The sequence below is a fragment of the Barbus barbus genome (genome assembly GCF_936440315.1).
Source record: "Barbus barbus genome assembly, chromosome: 8".
Lineage (NCBI taxonomy): Eukaryota > Metazoa > Chordata > Actinopteri > Cypriniformes > Cyprinidae > Barbus > Barbus barbus.
The window spans coordinates 30,686,143-30,703,983 of NC_136736.1; the positions used below are offsets into that span (position 1 = coordinate 30,686,143).

At 36.3% G+C, this 17,841-nt stretch overlaps 1 protein-coding gene across 1 annotated transcript in view; it reads right to left on the reverse strand.

Annotated features, from left to right (window-relative positions):
- LOC306873950 (receptor tyrosine-protein kinase erbB-4-like) overlaps positions 1-16,868 on the reverse strand; it is a gene marked incomplete at both ends in the record, with an annotated part of 158,922 nt that extends 142,054 nt beyond the window's left edge. Inside the window, one exon of the mRNA XM_079423555.1 lies at positions 16,769-16,868. Coding sequence (XP_079279681.1) covers positions 16,769-16,868 — 100 coding nt within the window. The remainder of the gene's footprint in view (positions 1-16,768) is intronic.
- Between the last annotated feature and the right edge of the window lie 973 nt (positions 16,869-17,841).

The window sequence follows — 17,841 nt, forward strand, 5'->3', positions numbered from 1 at the left end:
CATGTGAATCATGACTCATAAGTATTCCTAGAAGACCCTGAACAACATATTGTGTTCTATTTTTGTTTATAATTCCAGCATCTCCCTAGAGTTATAGTCCAACGTACTTCCTTACACTCAAGTGATTCATAAGCCTGAATTATGCTCATTGCATAAAAGTGCATGAAAGCAAAGGTCACCAAAAAAGTATTTCTGACTGACGATGTGAGAATGATAAGGCATATAGGTCATCTTTCTCTTTTTGTGTTCCTCATTCTTCCGAACACCTTCAGTTGCTCATTGGATTTGTTTAAATCGTGTGAGCGGTACTTTAACACCAGTCACTAAGTGGCGATAGTATAAAACCATTTCAGCACCAGTAAGCATGAGAAATACTAAGTGTTTTTGATAGGACAATCAAGAAAAATACACAAATATAAATGTGTTAAAAAGAACTGTCTCATGCTGTGCAAAAATCAGAGCACTTTTGAAGAACTTGGTGTTTCACGCTGGGCTGCAGATTAAAAGTAAAGATCAATGCAGCCTCAGTTTAAGATGTTTGCACAGGAACTAGACTCTGATAGAACTGATTTGCATGAACATTCAAAATGCAAGCATAAATATTTAAAATATGCGGCAAGTGTACGTGTTTAAGGGTTTCAATACAGCAAAACGAACATTCCCTATACTGAAAACATGATGAAATGATATAACCTACAAGCAGTAGTCACTTTCCAAACATACAGAATGCTTTTGTGTCACCGAATGTTCTTCTTTTTTTAATGATAAGAGGCACAAATTCCATGTTTTCTTTTTATGAGCACTAGTAGATACACTCACCAAGGATGCATTTGATGAAAAAATACAGTAAAAACTGTTACAATTTAAAATAACTGTTTTCTACTTTTTAAATTAAAATATATTTAAAATGTAATTTATTTCTGTGATGGAAAAGCTGAATTTCAATCTTCAGTGTCACATGATCCTTCAGAAATCAGACTAATATGCTGATTTGCTGCTCCAGAAACATTTCTTGTTATTATCAAGGTTGAAAATGGGTAATATTTTGTTTTGTTGAAATTGTGATACCATTCATTTTTTCAGGGTTCTTTGATGGATAGTTTTTTTGTTTTGATTTTTTTGATAATGTAAAAGTGTTTAATCTCACTTTTGATCAATTTAATCAATTTCTTTCAGAAAAAAAAAAAAACACTAAACAATATATTGCTGTTGCAGTGATACAGATCACTACAACAATGTTTCCCCATAAGACTGTGCTAATATAATTTAGAGAAATATTCTTCAAGGTATTTGTCTTTCCTCTAATGTACAAATAATTTGTGTCCTTAATGTGCACTATTTGTGTGTGTAGTGCATAACTGAATGTGGATTTCTTAAGGGGAAATACAAAAACCGAAGGGGGAAAAGAGTGGCTCTGAAAGAATTAGTTAGGTGAATTACCCGAGAACAGCAGAGAACAATAAGTAGACGGTCTTATGTGGCGTGACGGTTCTCGCCGGTGGCAGCGTGCTGATTCATTATAGGTAGTATTAACAATATGAGGGCTTATCTGACAGATTGCTCATGTTGACTGGCCTGTTTTATGCTGCCTTATGAAAGCCGTGAAGCCCAGCTGCGTTCACCCCGCTGTACCCCACGTCTCTATCGCTGGCGGTTCAGGCCATGCATATGAAACCTGCACTGATAAGGAGGCACAAATAGTTTGCAGGCACATCAAACAGGTGTTGTGTTTCTTACACAAACACACACTGGATGCCTTTGAATTACAGCTGAATTAAGAATGTAATTAAATTCTCTGTTAGATTGTAGTTGCTGATGTGTCAGACCTGATTTGCCCAGTTTCCTTCACACACACTCACAAACACTCAAAACTTTACATACACCGTTCAGAATCTGCAAAATATTAATTATTTTACCAAAATAAGAGGGATCATACAAAATGCATGTTATTGTTTATTTAGTACTGACTTGAATAAGATATTTCACATAAAAGATGTTTACATAACATGGATCGTTCAGGTAACAACACCGTATTAAGAATCAAGTGTATGTAAACTTTTGAACGGGGTCATTTTTATAAATTCAACTATTATTTTCTCTTGTGGACTATATGTAAACATCTTTTATGTGAATTATCTTATTCAGGTCAGTACTAAATAAACAATAACATGCATTTTGTATGAACCCTCTTATTTTGGTAAAATAATTCACATTTAGCAGATTCTGAAAGGTGTATGTAAAGTTTTGACTTCAACTGTACATGCATACTTAGCTAAATAGGGAAATAATATTGGCTTCTACTGTTTTTAAAGTGAACTGCAATTGCACAAACCCCAATGCTACAATATTAAATGAATATTAAAATAATTAAAGCCAAAGCAGAGGATGTTTCTATCAGATTTAGTTGAATAGATCTCAAATTATATAAACCTGCACACAAACACAGATTTATGACAAGGGTTGGAGGGGAAAGAAAGAAAATAAATAAATGCTGTACAATAATTTATGCATTATCTTTTTTGCTTCTTGAGCACATTTTTTTTTATCTATCTGTCTATCCATCCATCCATCTTTTTTTAGCTGTCAATTATTCTCTTTTTTTAAATGTCACAGAAGTTATGTTTTTGCTTCAAAAAGGATTGTGGCATTACTTAACAATTATGTGACATAACAATTAAAAAAATAATTCTCATTGCTATTATGTATTGTATTCAACAGTATTAAACTATAGTAATAAGAAACAAAACAAAACGTCCAGACACATCACTGATTGTGAATTTAAGAATCAAATGTGCTTAACTATCATAAAAATAATGTCACAGTGCAAAAACAATAACTGGTCACAAAAAAAGGGTTGATTTGTTTCATTTCTGTGACCTGGGTAAGATGTTCATGAGATTTAGGCTCAAATGCAATGAGAATGGCTTGTGTAATTTCAGTCTAATTAAACAATTAATATTAATGTGATTAATGACCTTAAGCGTTAGAGGTTGTCTGGTGTGATGAGGCATTAAACTATTTCACGACCTTACTCCGTCAAGCTCAGCTGCTCAGTTCATTCTAGTGTCTCGCAGAAGACCACCTCCATGAAAGTGCCGGGAGTGCTTGTGATTCATTTGATCCTGCCCAGCTAGACCTGATAAATGACCTGGAGAAGCTCTTAAGCAGAACCATTACTGTGAATATCCCAGCATCCCCAGTTACGGTTTAAATCTTAGGCCTCTTTAAATGAAGCCAAGCAGGCTATGTGGATGAACTAAAGAAAGTAGAAGAAAAGCTTGAATCTATGAAAGTACATCACACCAATTAAAAAGGGAAATGGAATATATTTATGGGCCAAGAAGCAAAAAAAGTGCACGACACCCATTGCACTGTATCTGTTAATTATTATATAGTAGTCTTCTGCTGTTGATTTTGGTGGCAGCCCAGAAAACTATGATAAAAAAAAATGTGATATTAGAATAATAGAATGATTAGAACTATGATATTAGAATGATTTCTGAAGGATCATGTTACATAAAAAAAGTTAATCTGACCAAATTTTGGTTCAACCTCTTAAACGTCTAGCGCTACCTAGAGTTCCCATTTGCACTTATATTTTAACTAAATGGTTAAAGGGGTCATATGATGCGATTTCATTTTTTCCTTTCTCTTTGGAGTGTTACAAGCTCTTCATGCATACATAAGACCTGTAAAGTTGCAAAGATTAAAGTCTCAAACCCAAAGAGATATTCTTTATAAAAGTTAAGACTCTGCCATGCCTTCCTAAAACGGCTCATTCAAACACGCCCCCACATGTCTACGTCACGGTGTGGGAAGATTTGCATAACATCGCCCAAATGTAAATGCAATGAAAGGTGGCGTAACTTTTATTCTCAATGTAGTATTGTTGTTGCCGCCGCCATGTTGTGAAAGCATTTGTTTGGCCTTCCAAATGAGTACACAACTAGAAATCAGTGGTTAAGTTATATTTACAACACTGCTCCAGAACAGTACAACGCGAATATTAGAGTGTGTGCAGCGCATTTCACGGAGAACTGTTTCCTGATCCTGGGAGAGAGTAGCCTGCAATGTGAACACTATAAAGTGAGGGCAATTCCAACGTCACAAGGACAGTCTGGTACTTCTGACTCACAGCCTGTATGTACGTTTCGATATTTAAAGAATTTGCTACTTACTATTCAAACGCGAGTTTTGAGCAATGTAGAGTAGTACTCGTTTTGCGTTTCTATGATCACAAATGCGGCGCAACGCGTAAAAAGGCCGTATGATTCATTATAATCAGTAATCATGTCCTCACTGAATTCAACATATGCCTCGTTTATAGTACGTTTTATTGTTTTAGTCTCGTCGCGCCGGGACACAGCATCACAACCATAGATATATGTCTATGATCACAACATGGTAAGGGGCGTAACATTTCTGTCACACGTTTGAGGTATTTGGCCAATCACAACACACTGGATAGCTGGCCAATCAGAGCACAACTCGCTTCTCAGAACGATGAGCTTTGTAAAAATCGGTGCATTTCAGAAAGGCGGAGCATAGAGGAGCAACAATAATGTACAGTATGTGGAAAATAATGTTTTTGAACCTCGAACTATGTAAACAAAATAATGTCATTTTTAGCAACATCACATAACCCCTTTAAAATGTAATTGTAATGCAAGTGTAAATGTAATGCAATTATCTTTTCAAACTGACTAGATTTTTTCTTTTTTTAAGCCTTTTTTTAGTGTTGGACAAATGCTACTTGCACACCATTCATCACTCTCAGAAGAAAAAGATATTAAAGTCACTGGGATGGTACGTTTTCAAGAGGTACTAACGTACCATTTAGGTAATAATGTGTACTTTTAAGGTACTAATATGCCCTCTTTATGAGTAAAAATGTTCAAAAGGTGTACCTTTTTCAAAGATATACCGATCCAGTGACAGCCTTTGTAGCTTTTTTTCTGAGTGATTTGTCTGTTTATAACAAAACTAAATCAAATAAAATCTGATCCAAAGAAATATTACAGGTTTGCTTGAAAACCTCATATTAACAAAAAAAAAAAATAGAAAACATGAATAGAAAATTCATAGAAATCTCTGATTATGGTTAGTTAGGAGGTTATGCACCTTCTTTAACTGACCCTTTTTTAAACACGAAACCGTTTTAGGCCCTATTCTGTAAGATATGCAACTCAAGCATCGAAAGTAACTCTCGCAAAATTTTATCTTGCAAAACATGGCCTTTTTGGAGGATTCATTGCTTATCTTTAGATCTTCAGGCACTACATTTAGCTGCATTTGAATGAAAAATCACAACCTTTTCAAGAGGAAACAGTCAAAATGCGCTCATGATCATGCACATTAAATCAAATCCCTCTCTTCTTACTTTAATAACTCATGCAGGGATGAAAAATTATCCCTCGGGGTGAGGTGAAACAATGGCGGATCGGTTACAAAGGAGAAACAGAGGGAGAGAGAGCTCAAAGACTAATTTTAGTTGTCAGGTTCAGGAGACGAGGAATATGGTGTCTGAGTGCTTGAGCTGACAGGGCAATGGTTGGCTCCCCTCGAGTACAGCGCCACCATCGCAAATTTCACAAGCCCCAGTCAGGCCAATTAATCACCTTGTCTCCGAGGACATGCTCTGTGTATGTGTGTGTGTGTGTGTGTGTGTGCGCATGTTTATGTGGTTTATGAGGACACAAATGTGTATAATGACATGGGTATGACAGAGGTATTACAATATGAAGGTGGTTTATGAGGACACTGCCTATGTCCCCGTAATTCAAAAGGCTTAAAAAACATACTAAATTGTGTTTTTTTGAAAATCTAAAAATGCACAAAATCTCCTGTGAGGGCTAAGTTTAGGTGTAGGGTTGGTGTAGGGCAATAGCACACACAGTTTGTTCAGTATAAAAACCATTACGCCTATGGAGAGTCCCCATAAACCACAAAAACCAACATGCGTGTGTGTGTGTGCGCGCATCAGTGAATAAGTGCTAAAAAAGAAAGAGAGCAAGAATAGATTAGAAACCCTATTTTTGAATGACTCTTTACTAGATTTTTTAATTTTTCTGAAGAAAAGTGATATTTTTCTGAGCAAAAGTTGGTGTTATTCTGGTAGAGTGCACTAGGTGGTTGAACGGTTTCCTTCGTTGATCAAAAATGAGAGTAAAGAATTTTACATTGTTACAAAAGAGCTCTAATTTAAAATAAATGCTGTTCTTTTGAACTTTATATTCATTAAAGAATGAAAAACAAAGTCATTAATCTGTTTTTAAATGTTTCTTGAGCAGCAAATTTGTATATTAGAATGTCTTCTGAAGGATCATGTGACATTAAAGACTGGAGTAATGATGCTGAAAAATCAGTTTTGCATCACAGAAATAAATTACATTTAAAAATATATTCAAATACAAAAACAGTTATTTTAAATTGTAATATTATTTCACAATTTTTCTGTTTTTGCTGTAATTTTTAACCAAATAAATGCAGCCTTGGCGAGAGACATTTAAAAAAAATCTTAATAACCCCAAACTTTTAAATGGTAGAAAAAACAGTGCCAGCTTTGAAGAAACCCTAAAGTATGAGCAGAATGAACAGCCTCATTTCTAAGCGGTGGATGTATATGCAAAAACCATGACCATTTTATTCTGAGAACTGAGATCTCAGACGTAGCACCTCAAATAGAAGCTGGATTTTGATCAGGTCTTACAAATAATAAGGCCAGCCTTATTTGACTTCCTTTCAACTTGACACTTGTGCAGCTGGAGGGCAAGTGACTTTCCTGTGCGTAGGATTCACCTTTGAAGAAAAGGCCTGCACATCAATATTGCTTGCATGATTGTGAAAATAAATGATTCGATCAATGATGAACCAGTCACTGAATCATTAAGATATTCACATGAAGTTTTTGGACGAATCCAATTCTCTAAACCTTTGACTTCATTTTAACCTTAGCGGTTTATTTCAGTTTTATCTTGGGCTGGTGTGCAGCCATGGGGACGTACATAAGAGTAAACCATTCTGCAGCCTATTAATACTACATGCAACAGCACGGCTGTTTTTATCCACACAATTTCTCAGAAGAGGAATGACAGGAATTATATGTGGCATCTGGACTGCAGGAATACTCCATTAGATATAATATTAGTATTACGCTTCCACACGTCTAACCAGAGCTTTCACTTCTATAGAGTCTATAGTGCAGGATTACGATCTGAATTTCTTCAGAATTTGGAGATCATCAAAGACAAATGCAATGCAGAGTACTTTACTGTAGCTAACTGGACAAAACATAGCAGATTTGACATCTCGATGTAACCATTTAGCATATGCATTTGGCTTAAAGTAAGAATACAAGCATAAGCAACTGATCAGATGTCAAAAATAATACAAGCAGAGCTGCAACCGCACTACATTTTTGTAAGTGAAAATCTGTTTATTTTCTTCACAGGGTAATAGCTTTTTAGCAATGAAGGATAAACCTCTCAACATAGACCTGCCATGAACTCCAGAATTAATCAATGGAATATCCTTCTGTAGTGTGGTTTTCAGTTTTGTTTTTAAATGTGTTAAAGTTGAATAGTGTAGATTGGGAATGTGATTTATTTCTAGTGCTTTCTCCAATACTTTATACAATGGTTTCAAAGCAGCTTTACATTTTTAGACAATAAAATAGTGATTCAATGATGATGATAGATCCACTTGAACCACAAATCCACCAATCAGTGAAATCACTATCATGGAAAAGGAAAATGTTGTGAAACTGTTCATAAGTGATGTCTCAAACCCATTTAAAAAATTGTAAATGACGTAATGACTAATCTCTCATTTATCAAATTCCCTGTATTTTCTGCTTAAGCTACATATATTTTTTTACAAATATCTAAAAATTTTGCAATTCATTAAAATATACGTATATTATTATATTTTTCAAATAAAATTATATTATATTCTATTAATCAATAACAAATACTCCCCGTTCCCTGTTCAATATGACTATATTATTATAATTAGAAGAAGAAGAAGGAAGAAGAAGAAAGAAGAAGAAGATTATTATTATTATGTGAAGACACACACTCACCTAAAGGATTATTAGGAACACCTGTTCAATTTCTCATTAATGCAATTATCTAATCAACCAATCACATGGCAGTTGCTTCAATGCATTTAGGGGTGTGGTCCTGGTCAAGACAATCTCCTGAACTCCAAACTGAATGTCAGAATGGGAAAGAAAGATGATTTAAGCAATTTTGAGCGTGGCATGGTTGTTGGTGCCAGACGGGCCGGTCTGAGTATTTCACAATCTGCTCAGTTACTGGGATTTTCACACACAACCATTTCTAGGGTTTACAAAGAATGGTGTGAAAAGGGAAAAACATCCAGTATGCGGCAGTCCTGTGGGCGAAAATGCCTTGTTGATGCTAGAGGTCAGAGGAGAATGGGCCGACTGATTCAAGCTGATAGAAGAGCAACTTTGACTGAAATAACCACTTGTTACAACCGAGGTATGCAGCAAAGCATTTGTGAAGCCACAACACGCACAACCTTGAGGCGGATGGGCTACAACAGCAGAAGACCCCACCGGGTACCACTCATCTCCACTACAAATAGGAAGAAGAGGCTACAATTTGCACGAGCTCACCAAAATTGGATGGTTGAAGACTGGAAAACTGTTGCCTGGTCTGATGAGTCTCGATTTCTGTTGAGACATTCAGATGGTAGAGTCAGAATTTGGTGTAAACAGAATGAGAACATGGCTCCATCATGCCTTGTTACCACTGTGCAGGCTGGTGGTGGTGGTGTAATGGTGTGGGGGATGTTTTCTTGGCACACTTTAGGCCCCTTAGTGCCAATTGGGCATCGTTTAAATGCCACGGCTTACCTGAGCATTGTTTCTGACCATGTCCATCCCTTTATGACCACCATGTACCCATCCTCTGATGGCTACTTCCAGCAGGATAATGCACCATGTCACGAAGCTCGAATCATTTCAAATTGGTTTCTTGAACATGACAATGAGTTCACTGTACTAAAATGCCCCCCACAGTCACCAGATCTCAACCCAATAGAGCATCTTTGGGATGTGGTGGAACGAGAGCTTCGTGCCCTGGATGTGCATCCCACAAATCTCCATCAACTGCAAGATGCTATCCTATCAATATGGGCCAACATTTCTAAAGAATGCTTTCAGCACCTTGTTGAATCAATGCCACGTAGAATTAAGGCAGTTCTGAAGGCGAAAGGGGGTCAAACACAGTATTAGTATGGTGTTCCTAATAATCCTTTAGGTGAGTGTATATTACTGTAGCAATACTACTACACTCTCAGAAAGCTGTCACTGGGGCGGTACCTTTTCAAAAGGTACATGTTTGTACCTAAAAGGTCCATTTTGGTACCTTAAAGTTGCATATTAGTACATATTTGAACTTACTAGGTACAAAATCGTACCTTTTGAAAAGGTACCACCCCAGTGACAGCTTTTGTACCTTTATTTCTGAGAGTGTACTGTGCTGTAAAGAAAATTAATTTTCCTATTAAATTAATAACTATTAATTAAAATAATAATAATAACAACAATTAATTTTAGAACAACAAAATTAAAATATATTTATAGCTGTCTAAATTTCTCTGCTTCAACTGTAGAACTTTATATTGGCAGAAAACCACTGGCATTTTTCTTTCTTTTTGCACATTTGAAATGACTGAAAGTTACAGGACTTGCAGTGATGTAATTTCTGTTGAGCAGTGAGGTGCTGAAAACCTGGATCATGAGCTGCTCACATGTAAATGAATGATAAATCCCAGTCAGTCGTTTTATATTGTACCAACATTTGTCAGTCAATTATGTCAATTGCAATGCTTTATAGAAAGAATAGTTTATTCCTACCTGGTTATTTAAGTTAAATGCTTAGAAATCTTTACCAAACTATTTTTAAATCCTTATGGAGAAAAATACCAGTTGAAACAAAGCTGATGTGGGTGGTCACTGGTGCGCTATACACACACTGTAAAAAAAAAAAAAAGTTGAGCCAACTTAAAATTTTAAGGCAACCAGCTGCAGCAGATTTTTTTTTACAGTGTATGCAAGGTTTTAGCAATAATCTAGCGAATGTCTTTTCTGTCTGATTTAGTCATTTCCAGCATAAGAAAAAGACTGTATCATGTTTCCAGCCCTTAAAATATGTTGAGACTGACAGTGAACAGAAGAAGAGGACCAATTCTCAGTGTCACTGAATGAGATGCAGAGAGCACTGTCACCCAGCTGAGACTTGATGATGGGTTTCAGCCAACACACTGAATGCACCTATGGACAGATGCTATAATAAAAGGCTTTCTATTGCGACTCTGCCAAAAGTTTGAGGCAGGATGTCTTTATTGAGGATCTTTGCCTGGGGAATCCATGAGCTCAGACAACCTGCAAAGCCACAACACAGCTGCGACAAACCTTTGATTCCTTCAGCTGTGTGTGAGAGAGAGAGTTCAGTGTGTGGGAATATGCATTACCCAGCCATTCTCACAATGGAAACGTCGCTCTAGCGCTGCTTTCTCGTTGCATGACTGAAACGTCTCACGACGGTAGTCAAACATTACAATGCCTTTCAAACATGAGTTTAATATGCTAACTGCTAATATACATACTGTAATGCAGCACATCATTTGCAAGCATGCTAACATGTATGATACAACACAACAAAAGTTTTATAGTGCACTCCAATTTTTAGGCAGACATTTTTACTTTTGAAAAATATGTTTAAAATCATGAGGGCTGCTATGGCTGACTGAACATAGCAGAGTTTTTTGGAAGTAAACTGAAACTTTTATTCGGCAAGGATGCATTAAATGAATCAAAAGGTGACAAAGAATAAAAAAAGTTATTTAAGTAAAATGCTGTTCTTTTGAATTTTCTATTTAAAAAATCCTGAAAAAATATTAAGCAGCACAACTGTTTTCAACATTGATAACATTTAAAAATGTTTCTTAAGCAGCAAATCAGTATATTAGAAAGATTTCTGAAGGATCATGTGACACTAAAGACTGGATTAATGATGCTGAAAATTCAGCTTTTCGTCAAAAAAAATATTAAAATAGAAATCATTTTAAATTGTAATAATATTTAACAATATTAATGTTTTAACTGTATTTTAATCAAATAAATGCAGCCTTGGTGAGCTTAAGAGACTTGTAAGAACATTTTTAAAAATCTCACCAACCCAAACTTCTGAATGGATTATCATTATTAGTCATTTTAAAATAATTCCACAAAGTCAGACATAGCATGACAGGCTCTTAGAAAACTTTTAATTGATGACTTGAGCCTAATAATTATCTGTGGAACATAACCAGAACAGATCATCTCTCACCGCGATCGCCTGCTTATCAAATTAAAATTACAGACGTCTGCTTTTGTCTTGCTTTATTGTTCTCAGCTAAGACGCTGTCGCTTTAAATTACAGTCACGCTCATCTTGAATTAGAGTGCGATGTTTACTGCTGGAACGAGTGATGGATCAGTGGAGATGTATGCCAGCCCTCCGCTGAGAACATAAAGCCCAGACGTAATGTCTCATGGTTTTGAAGAAACAAGGAGTCAAGGTCAAGGTAGCAACAACCTTACCTACATGACAGACCAAACCAAGTCCATAAACATTGAAACACAAACACACACACACACACACACACAAACTCTGAATAAAATTAACCAACTTGGCTAACTGGGATAGCAATATGGTTTACGCTCACCTCACCATATGTTTCTTTCATTATTTACACACCACTGCTGTCTCTCATGATTCAAACATGCTCATGAATTAGTGATGATTTCCTTAGCTTTACTCATTAGTGTTTTGAATCTAAATAAAACCTACGACCTAACCATTATACATTAATTTTGCTGATCTTAAAGCCTGGTCAGACAGATCTGTTTGTTGGTCTGGTTTGGAGACCAGCTTAAACCAGGACAAGCCAGGGTTAAATATATCATGGTTTCCACAAAAAATTAAGCAGCACAACTGTTTTCAACACTGATAATAATAAGAAATGTTTCTTTTACAGCAAATCAGCATTTTAGAATGATTTCTGAAGGATCATGTCACACTGAAGACTGGAGTGAAAATTCAGCATTGCATCACACGTATAAATTATATTTGAAAATATATAACATTTTTCCTTAGTCAATTTGATATGTACTTATTCTCAAAACAATTAGCACAGCCATCCAAACACAAAATTATCTTAACCAAACAGTTCGCCTTTACTGCAAAATGAAGCACTGCATTTTTTTCTAGTAATGCATTTATTAAAAATAAATATCAACATAAAATCTGTTGCGTTCTCTATTGATTATAAAACACATTCAGCTGTAGCTGCACAAATATGCAAATGAAAATACATGTTTATTGCAATTCTTCAACAGGGAGTTTTGTTATATATATATATATATATATATGTGTGTGTGTATGTATATATGCTGTATGTGTGTGCACCGGCTGTTGTGAACGCGCTCAGGACAGTTGGACGTTGTGGTGGTAAAAAATTTATATAAATACTGTTCAGTTTCTTGCACAGATCGATCGTTTCGTGACCTCAATGTATCATCACGAGCCGCAGGGTTTAATTTGGTTTTGTCTGTGTATGTTTTTTTGACTCTCAAAGCCGTGGGTCCCATTGACTGCCATTAAATAACCGACAGACCGCAATGGTTTGAGTTAAAAATCTTTGTTTGTGTTCTACTGAAGAAACAAATTCACCTACATCTTGGATGCCCTGGGGTTAAACATATAAACATCAAATTTTCATTTTTGGGTGAACTATCCCTTTAAATGCAGAGCACAAATTCCGAGTATGGTTCACCATACTTGGCCACACATCACATCCTTTCCTTTTTCTGTGTATATTTATTATACATATATATAGAAACATTACAGAAAACATTTATTTTGAATTCAAATAATATTTCTGAATATTGCTATTTTTATTGCAGTTTTGGTTAAATAAAGACAGCCTTGGTGAGCATAAGAGACTTCTTTCAAAAACAATAAAAACTGTACCAACCCTAAAATTTGCAATGTTAAAAGCTCTTTTAAGTTTAGGCAAAAGAAGAAGAAGAAACACCCTAGAAGCCTCTCACAACACCTTAGCAACCATCTATAATATGCTTACAACCACTTACAGCACCCCAGCAACCTCACAGCAATGATTTGGCAACCACCCACAACACAAAACTGCACAAAAGCTCACATTTTGCTCTGAAAACATAAAAGTTACAGTTTTACGGTCACAGTCGCCTGTCACAGTTGCATGTTAACACTGTATAAGCAAACTACAGTATCACACTTCTCAGTAATTCTTTAGCAAAAGATGTCAGTTATTGCAGAGGCATTACGGGACACACTTTATCTCTGTTTAAAAATTCCTAAGTGTCTTTCTAATGCTTGATGGCCGGAAAGACAATGATGAACCCGCTTATTGGGCTTAAACACCTGCATAAACCACCAATCGCGTGCTCGCAGCGAAAGCTCAATAAGAAATGCAGGGCTGCATCACACACAGGATGAGGAGAAGACTAGCATTACAGCTGACTGTGAGGGCACAGAGCCAGAAGATGCTGAAAGAGAAACGAATAGGGAGGGTGAAAGCGAGCCTGAAAGACTCGTAGAGTGAAGAGGGGGGTATTGGCAGCCCTGCCCTACAGAAAGAGGCCCGCAGGCATTTGTTTTCTGAGAGGAATTACAAGTGGAAGAGAAACAAACCCTACAGCCACTGAAAAGAAAATCCTCTCCACTTTTTTGCCTTTCTGCCATTCTTAAAAAAGCGGGAGTCTGTGGATTACAACAGGCTTTATTGGTTTACTTCGTACCGAGAATCGGGAAATTGAAGATGTCATTCCCTCTTAAGCACCAGGGACAATAAGAGGATGCTGAAAAAAGAAGTCAACCGTTTGCTTTGGCGGAGAGACTGAGCTCAGCATGAGCTCAATTGAATAGAGAAAGAAGTTTTTTGCTGTTTTGCACACATGGGTCAAGGGCCAAAACGGCACCACAGTCAAATACTGATGAAAAAAGATACAAATACTCTAACAGTAGATACAGAAAACAGTGAATCATCTTTGTTGCTCATGCAAGAAAATGAGGAAAGAAAAAAAAAAGTCATCTTCAGTAATGCACTTTAAATGTCGAAGGCAATGCAGTGCACAGAGAAACATTAAAAACACTTTGTTTTGAAGGCACAGCCACAAGACTTGACATTCTACACTATAAGTTTGATCTTATTCAGCCAGGATGCATTAAACTGAACAAAAACAACAGTAAAGCCACTTATGATGTTTCAAAAGATTACAATTTCAAATAAATGCTGTACTTTGGAATTTTCCATTCATTAAAGAGTACTGAAAAAAATGCATCTTGGTTTTCACAGAAATATTAAGCAGCACATAACACTGATGATAAATGAGACGCTGAAGACTTGAGTAATGGATGCTGAAAATTCAACTTTGTGATCACAGAAATATACTACATTTTCAAATATACTCAAATAGAAGACAAAAGCTATTTAAAATTGTATTGATATTTCACAATTTGACTGTATTTTGGTCAAATAAATGCTGCATTGGTGAGCATAAGAGACTTGAAAAACATTAAAAATCTTTCCGACCACAAAATTTTGAATGGCAGTATGCAGTATGTAACAAAACTAGTGTGAAAAAAAAATCACTTACAAACCCAACAGAACTTCTTACATCAGGAAAAGTCCACACAAATTGTTTATCCAACTAGAAATTTGATTTACAACTCCAATACTACACATCTACACCCTTTCAATGGAAAAAATGATAAAAACGCTTGCGCTTCACATTTTTGCTTTTAAACTCTCCAGAACATCTTGCCACACAGACAGTTTTTGCTTGTTTTAATAAATTTAGTAACATGTCGAATATATTGGTTGCAGTAACAGAGCTTAGCTTGTATTGAATACTGCATTCGGTCCATTCGATCAAATTTACAGATGCAAAAGTGACTGAGGCCGTCAGTCCCAAACATCTTCTTGAGTGTTCCACCAAAGACAGAAACAAAGTCACACAGGTTTTGAGCAACATAGGGGTGAGTAAACTGTGCCTTCCAATACAAATGTTCATACATTAAGAGTAGCAGTGTATAAACATCCTGATACCTGTAATCAAAACACCAGATAAGTGAAAAACGACTGCATTAGTAAAGATAATGATTAGGTCAATGGCAGTGATCCATGTTATCGGCTGTTATAAATAACAATTGTCTTAATATTGGGATATTCTACTAAGAAAGAAACTTCTGTTCTGCAGAAAGTTCACATCTAGACATCAGAGCAATGACGACTTTAATTAACAGGAAATATTCTCACTCCCTCAGCTCGCATGAACTCTCCAACCAAACTTAATTTGGGTTGAAGATGATTAATAATTTGATCATATTCTCAGGTCGACCAGCAGTAATTTTCTATCAAATTTAAATGTCAGATGGAAGCCTGGGTCAAATGCGGTGCCATATGGTTCTCGACAGAGGTGTGAGCTGATGCATAAATGAGAAGCATTTAAAGGACACGCTTTCAAATTTGGTTTTCCACAAAACCAGGCCTATAAAACAATGAAAAATTAATGTAGAACAAATTTACATGCACAACTTTTGGAAATGAGCTCAAACCACAGCAGAGTGTTAATAAAAAGAGTATGCACTACAGTAAGCATAGCTCAAATTGTTCAGAACAACACTTAAATTAGCTTATAAATATTCAATGTCCTGATATTTTGCAGGTGCAGTAACCTTGAGCAGAGGCAGCCAATAGACTGTCTAATATCATTTCCATTAGATCATTATTCCATTATTAATCCAGCAGTAAAGCAGATTTACTCCAAAAGAGCTGAAACTAAAAAAGCAACATATCTGAATAACAAATCAGACAAATCAGCTCAAGCTTGCATGAAAAATAATTAGATTTCATAATAAATCATTAGATAGCTAGAATTGACTTATGAAAATATATACAATTGTTTTAAATATATATTAAACTTATTAAATAGCCAGAATAGTAAGAACATATTTACATTAGTATCAATAATAATAATGTGGGATGTTCTTAAAAAACAGAGCGTGAAATGTTCTATGAATACATAATGAGTTAATTCTGAAAGGTTCAGAGCGCTTCCGCAGTCATTACAAATCATGAAGACGCGTAAAAACGCACGGCTCTGCGCTTCAGCTGCCCTGATGTTTCTCGGTTGACTGCCACCATCGTGTGGAGATGAAACGAAATAACTTAAGCTGCTCATTCACACTTCAAAAAACAAGAATCAATCAAGAAACAAGATCGTTTCAAAAGAGACGGACTGAGACATATCCGTACATATCCGCACGTAACAGCATGCGCAAACGCGCAATGGCGGTGCAAACAGCGATTTATAATCACTAATGGATTTCTGATGTCAGTTTCCCCTAATGATAGATCTCTGACGAATGTTTTGGCATCTTATTGACATCTAATGGTCATTAAACACACACATAAAACTGAATTACATTACAAATTGCGCATGGATGTCATTTGGCCACTTGGAGTTTGGCACAGAAGTATTTGCGCTGCCTGAGGGAGAATACACGATCACTGCGACTTCACAGGTAAGAAAATGTTGAATGCATGATATGTTTTCACACATTAAATGCTATACCAGAACACAAAGCTATCCAACAAAACTGATATGAAGGACGGATAAGCACTTTTACGCACGGGAGTTGGACGCTCACCTGACTGCGAGGTGCACAGGGGAACAATCACAGCAGTGAGGATGAGGACGATGATGATGTCAGATCGCATTTTGATCATATGAAGAGGCTGCATATCCATTTCTTCACATGTCCACTCCAGTGTCCCGTTGGTGAGCTGTCAAATGTCTTTCAGCCTGTGCGTATTTGCGCAGCTGTTCACATAGAGCGCATGGTCTGAACTTGCGCCTGGATTTATGTTTGCAAGTAAAACTGGATCAGTTGGTTAAATGACAGAGCTGCAAGTGAGTTATTCCTTGTCTAAATGTGACTGCGTTGGGACTGTCATCACTCTGTGCTGAATTCCGGACCGAGTTACCGTCTCCGCGGCCGGGCGCGCGCCTTGAGCGCTTGAACACCGCCCATCTAAGCACTGATTGGATAGAAGAGTGCCTTAATTAAGGTAAAACACGCCCCCAAACACAGAACTGTTATTATGTAGGAATTTAACATTTATACTACAGAATTGCATAACTGCAATTGCACCAACTTTGTAAGTCTTAATGCTTTTTAAACTTGGTACCCGGCACGGTAACACAATGTTTCTTGAACAAGCACAATAACAACCTGCTATTTCATGAAGAATCATATAAATATCATGGTATAAGAATACACTAATCATTAAGTGCCGTGCTATTTCCACATTCCCAAAAGGCTTGAGGTGTATCGTATCCATTTGAGCTTTAAAATAGAGATGTGTGATGTATATTTTAACATTTGTAAGTTTTCCTTCAGTATGTTCTACATATGTACAAGCCAGACAAAAATATGCAAAACCATTTTTGAAACAATAGCGCCATCTGGTGCAAATATAAAAACAATGGCTGTGCCCAAAACCGTAATCGTTTGGAATAGCATACTATTCCTACTAAATCTGCAGAAGGGAGAACTCTGGATTGCAATATACCTGTAATCACCTTATATTGTATACCTACTGTGCATAGTATGCTATTTGTTTTGTATGCACTGCATACCGAAATGTACAGAAAACAACCAAGGCAGCTACTACAGTAATGTAATGTGATTGACATAACATTTCCAGTGTTAGTGTACCA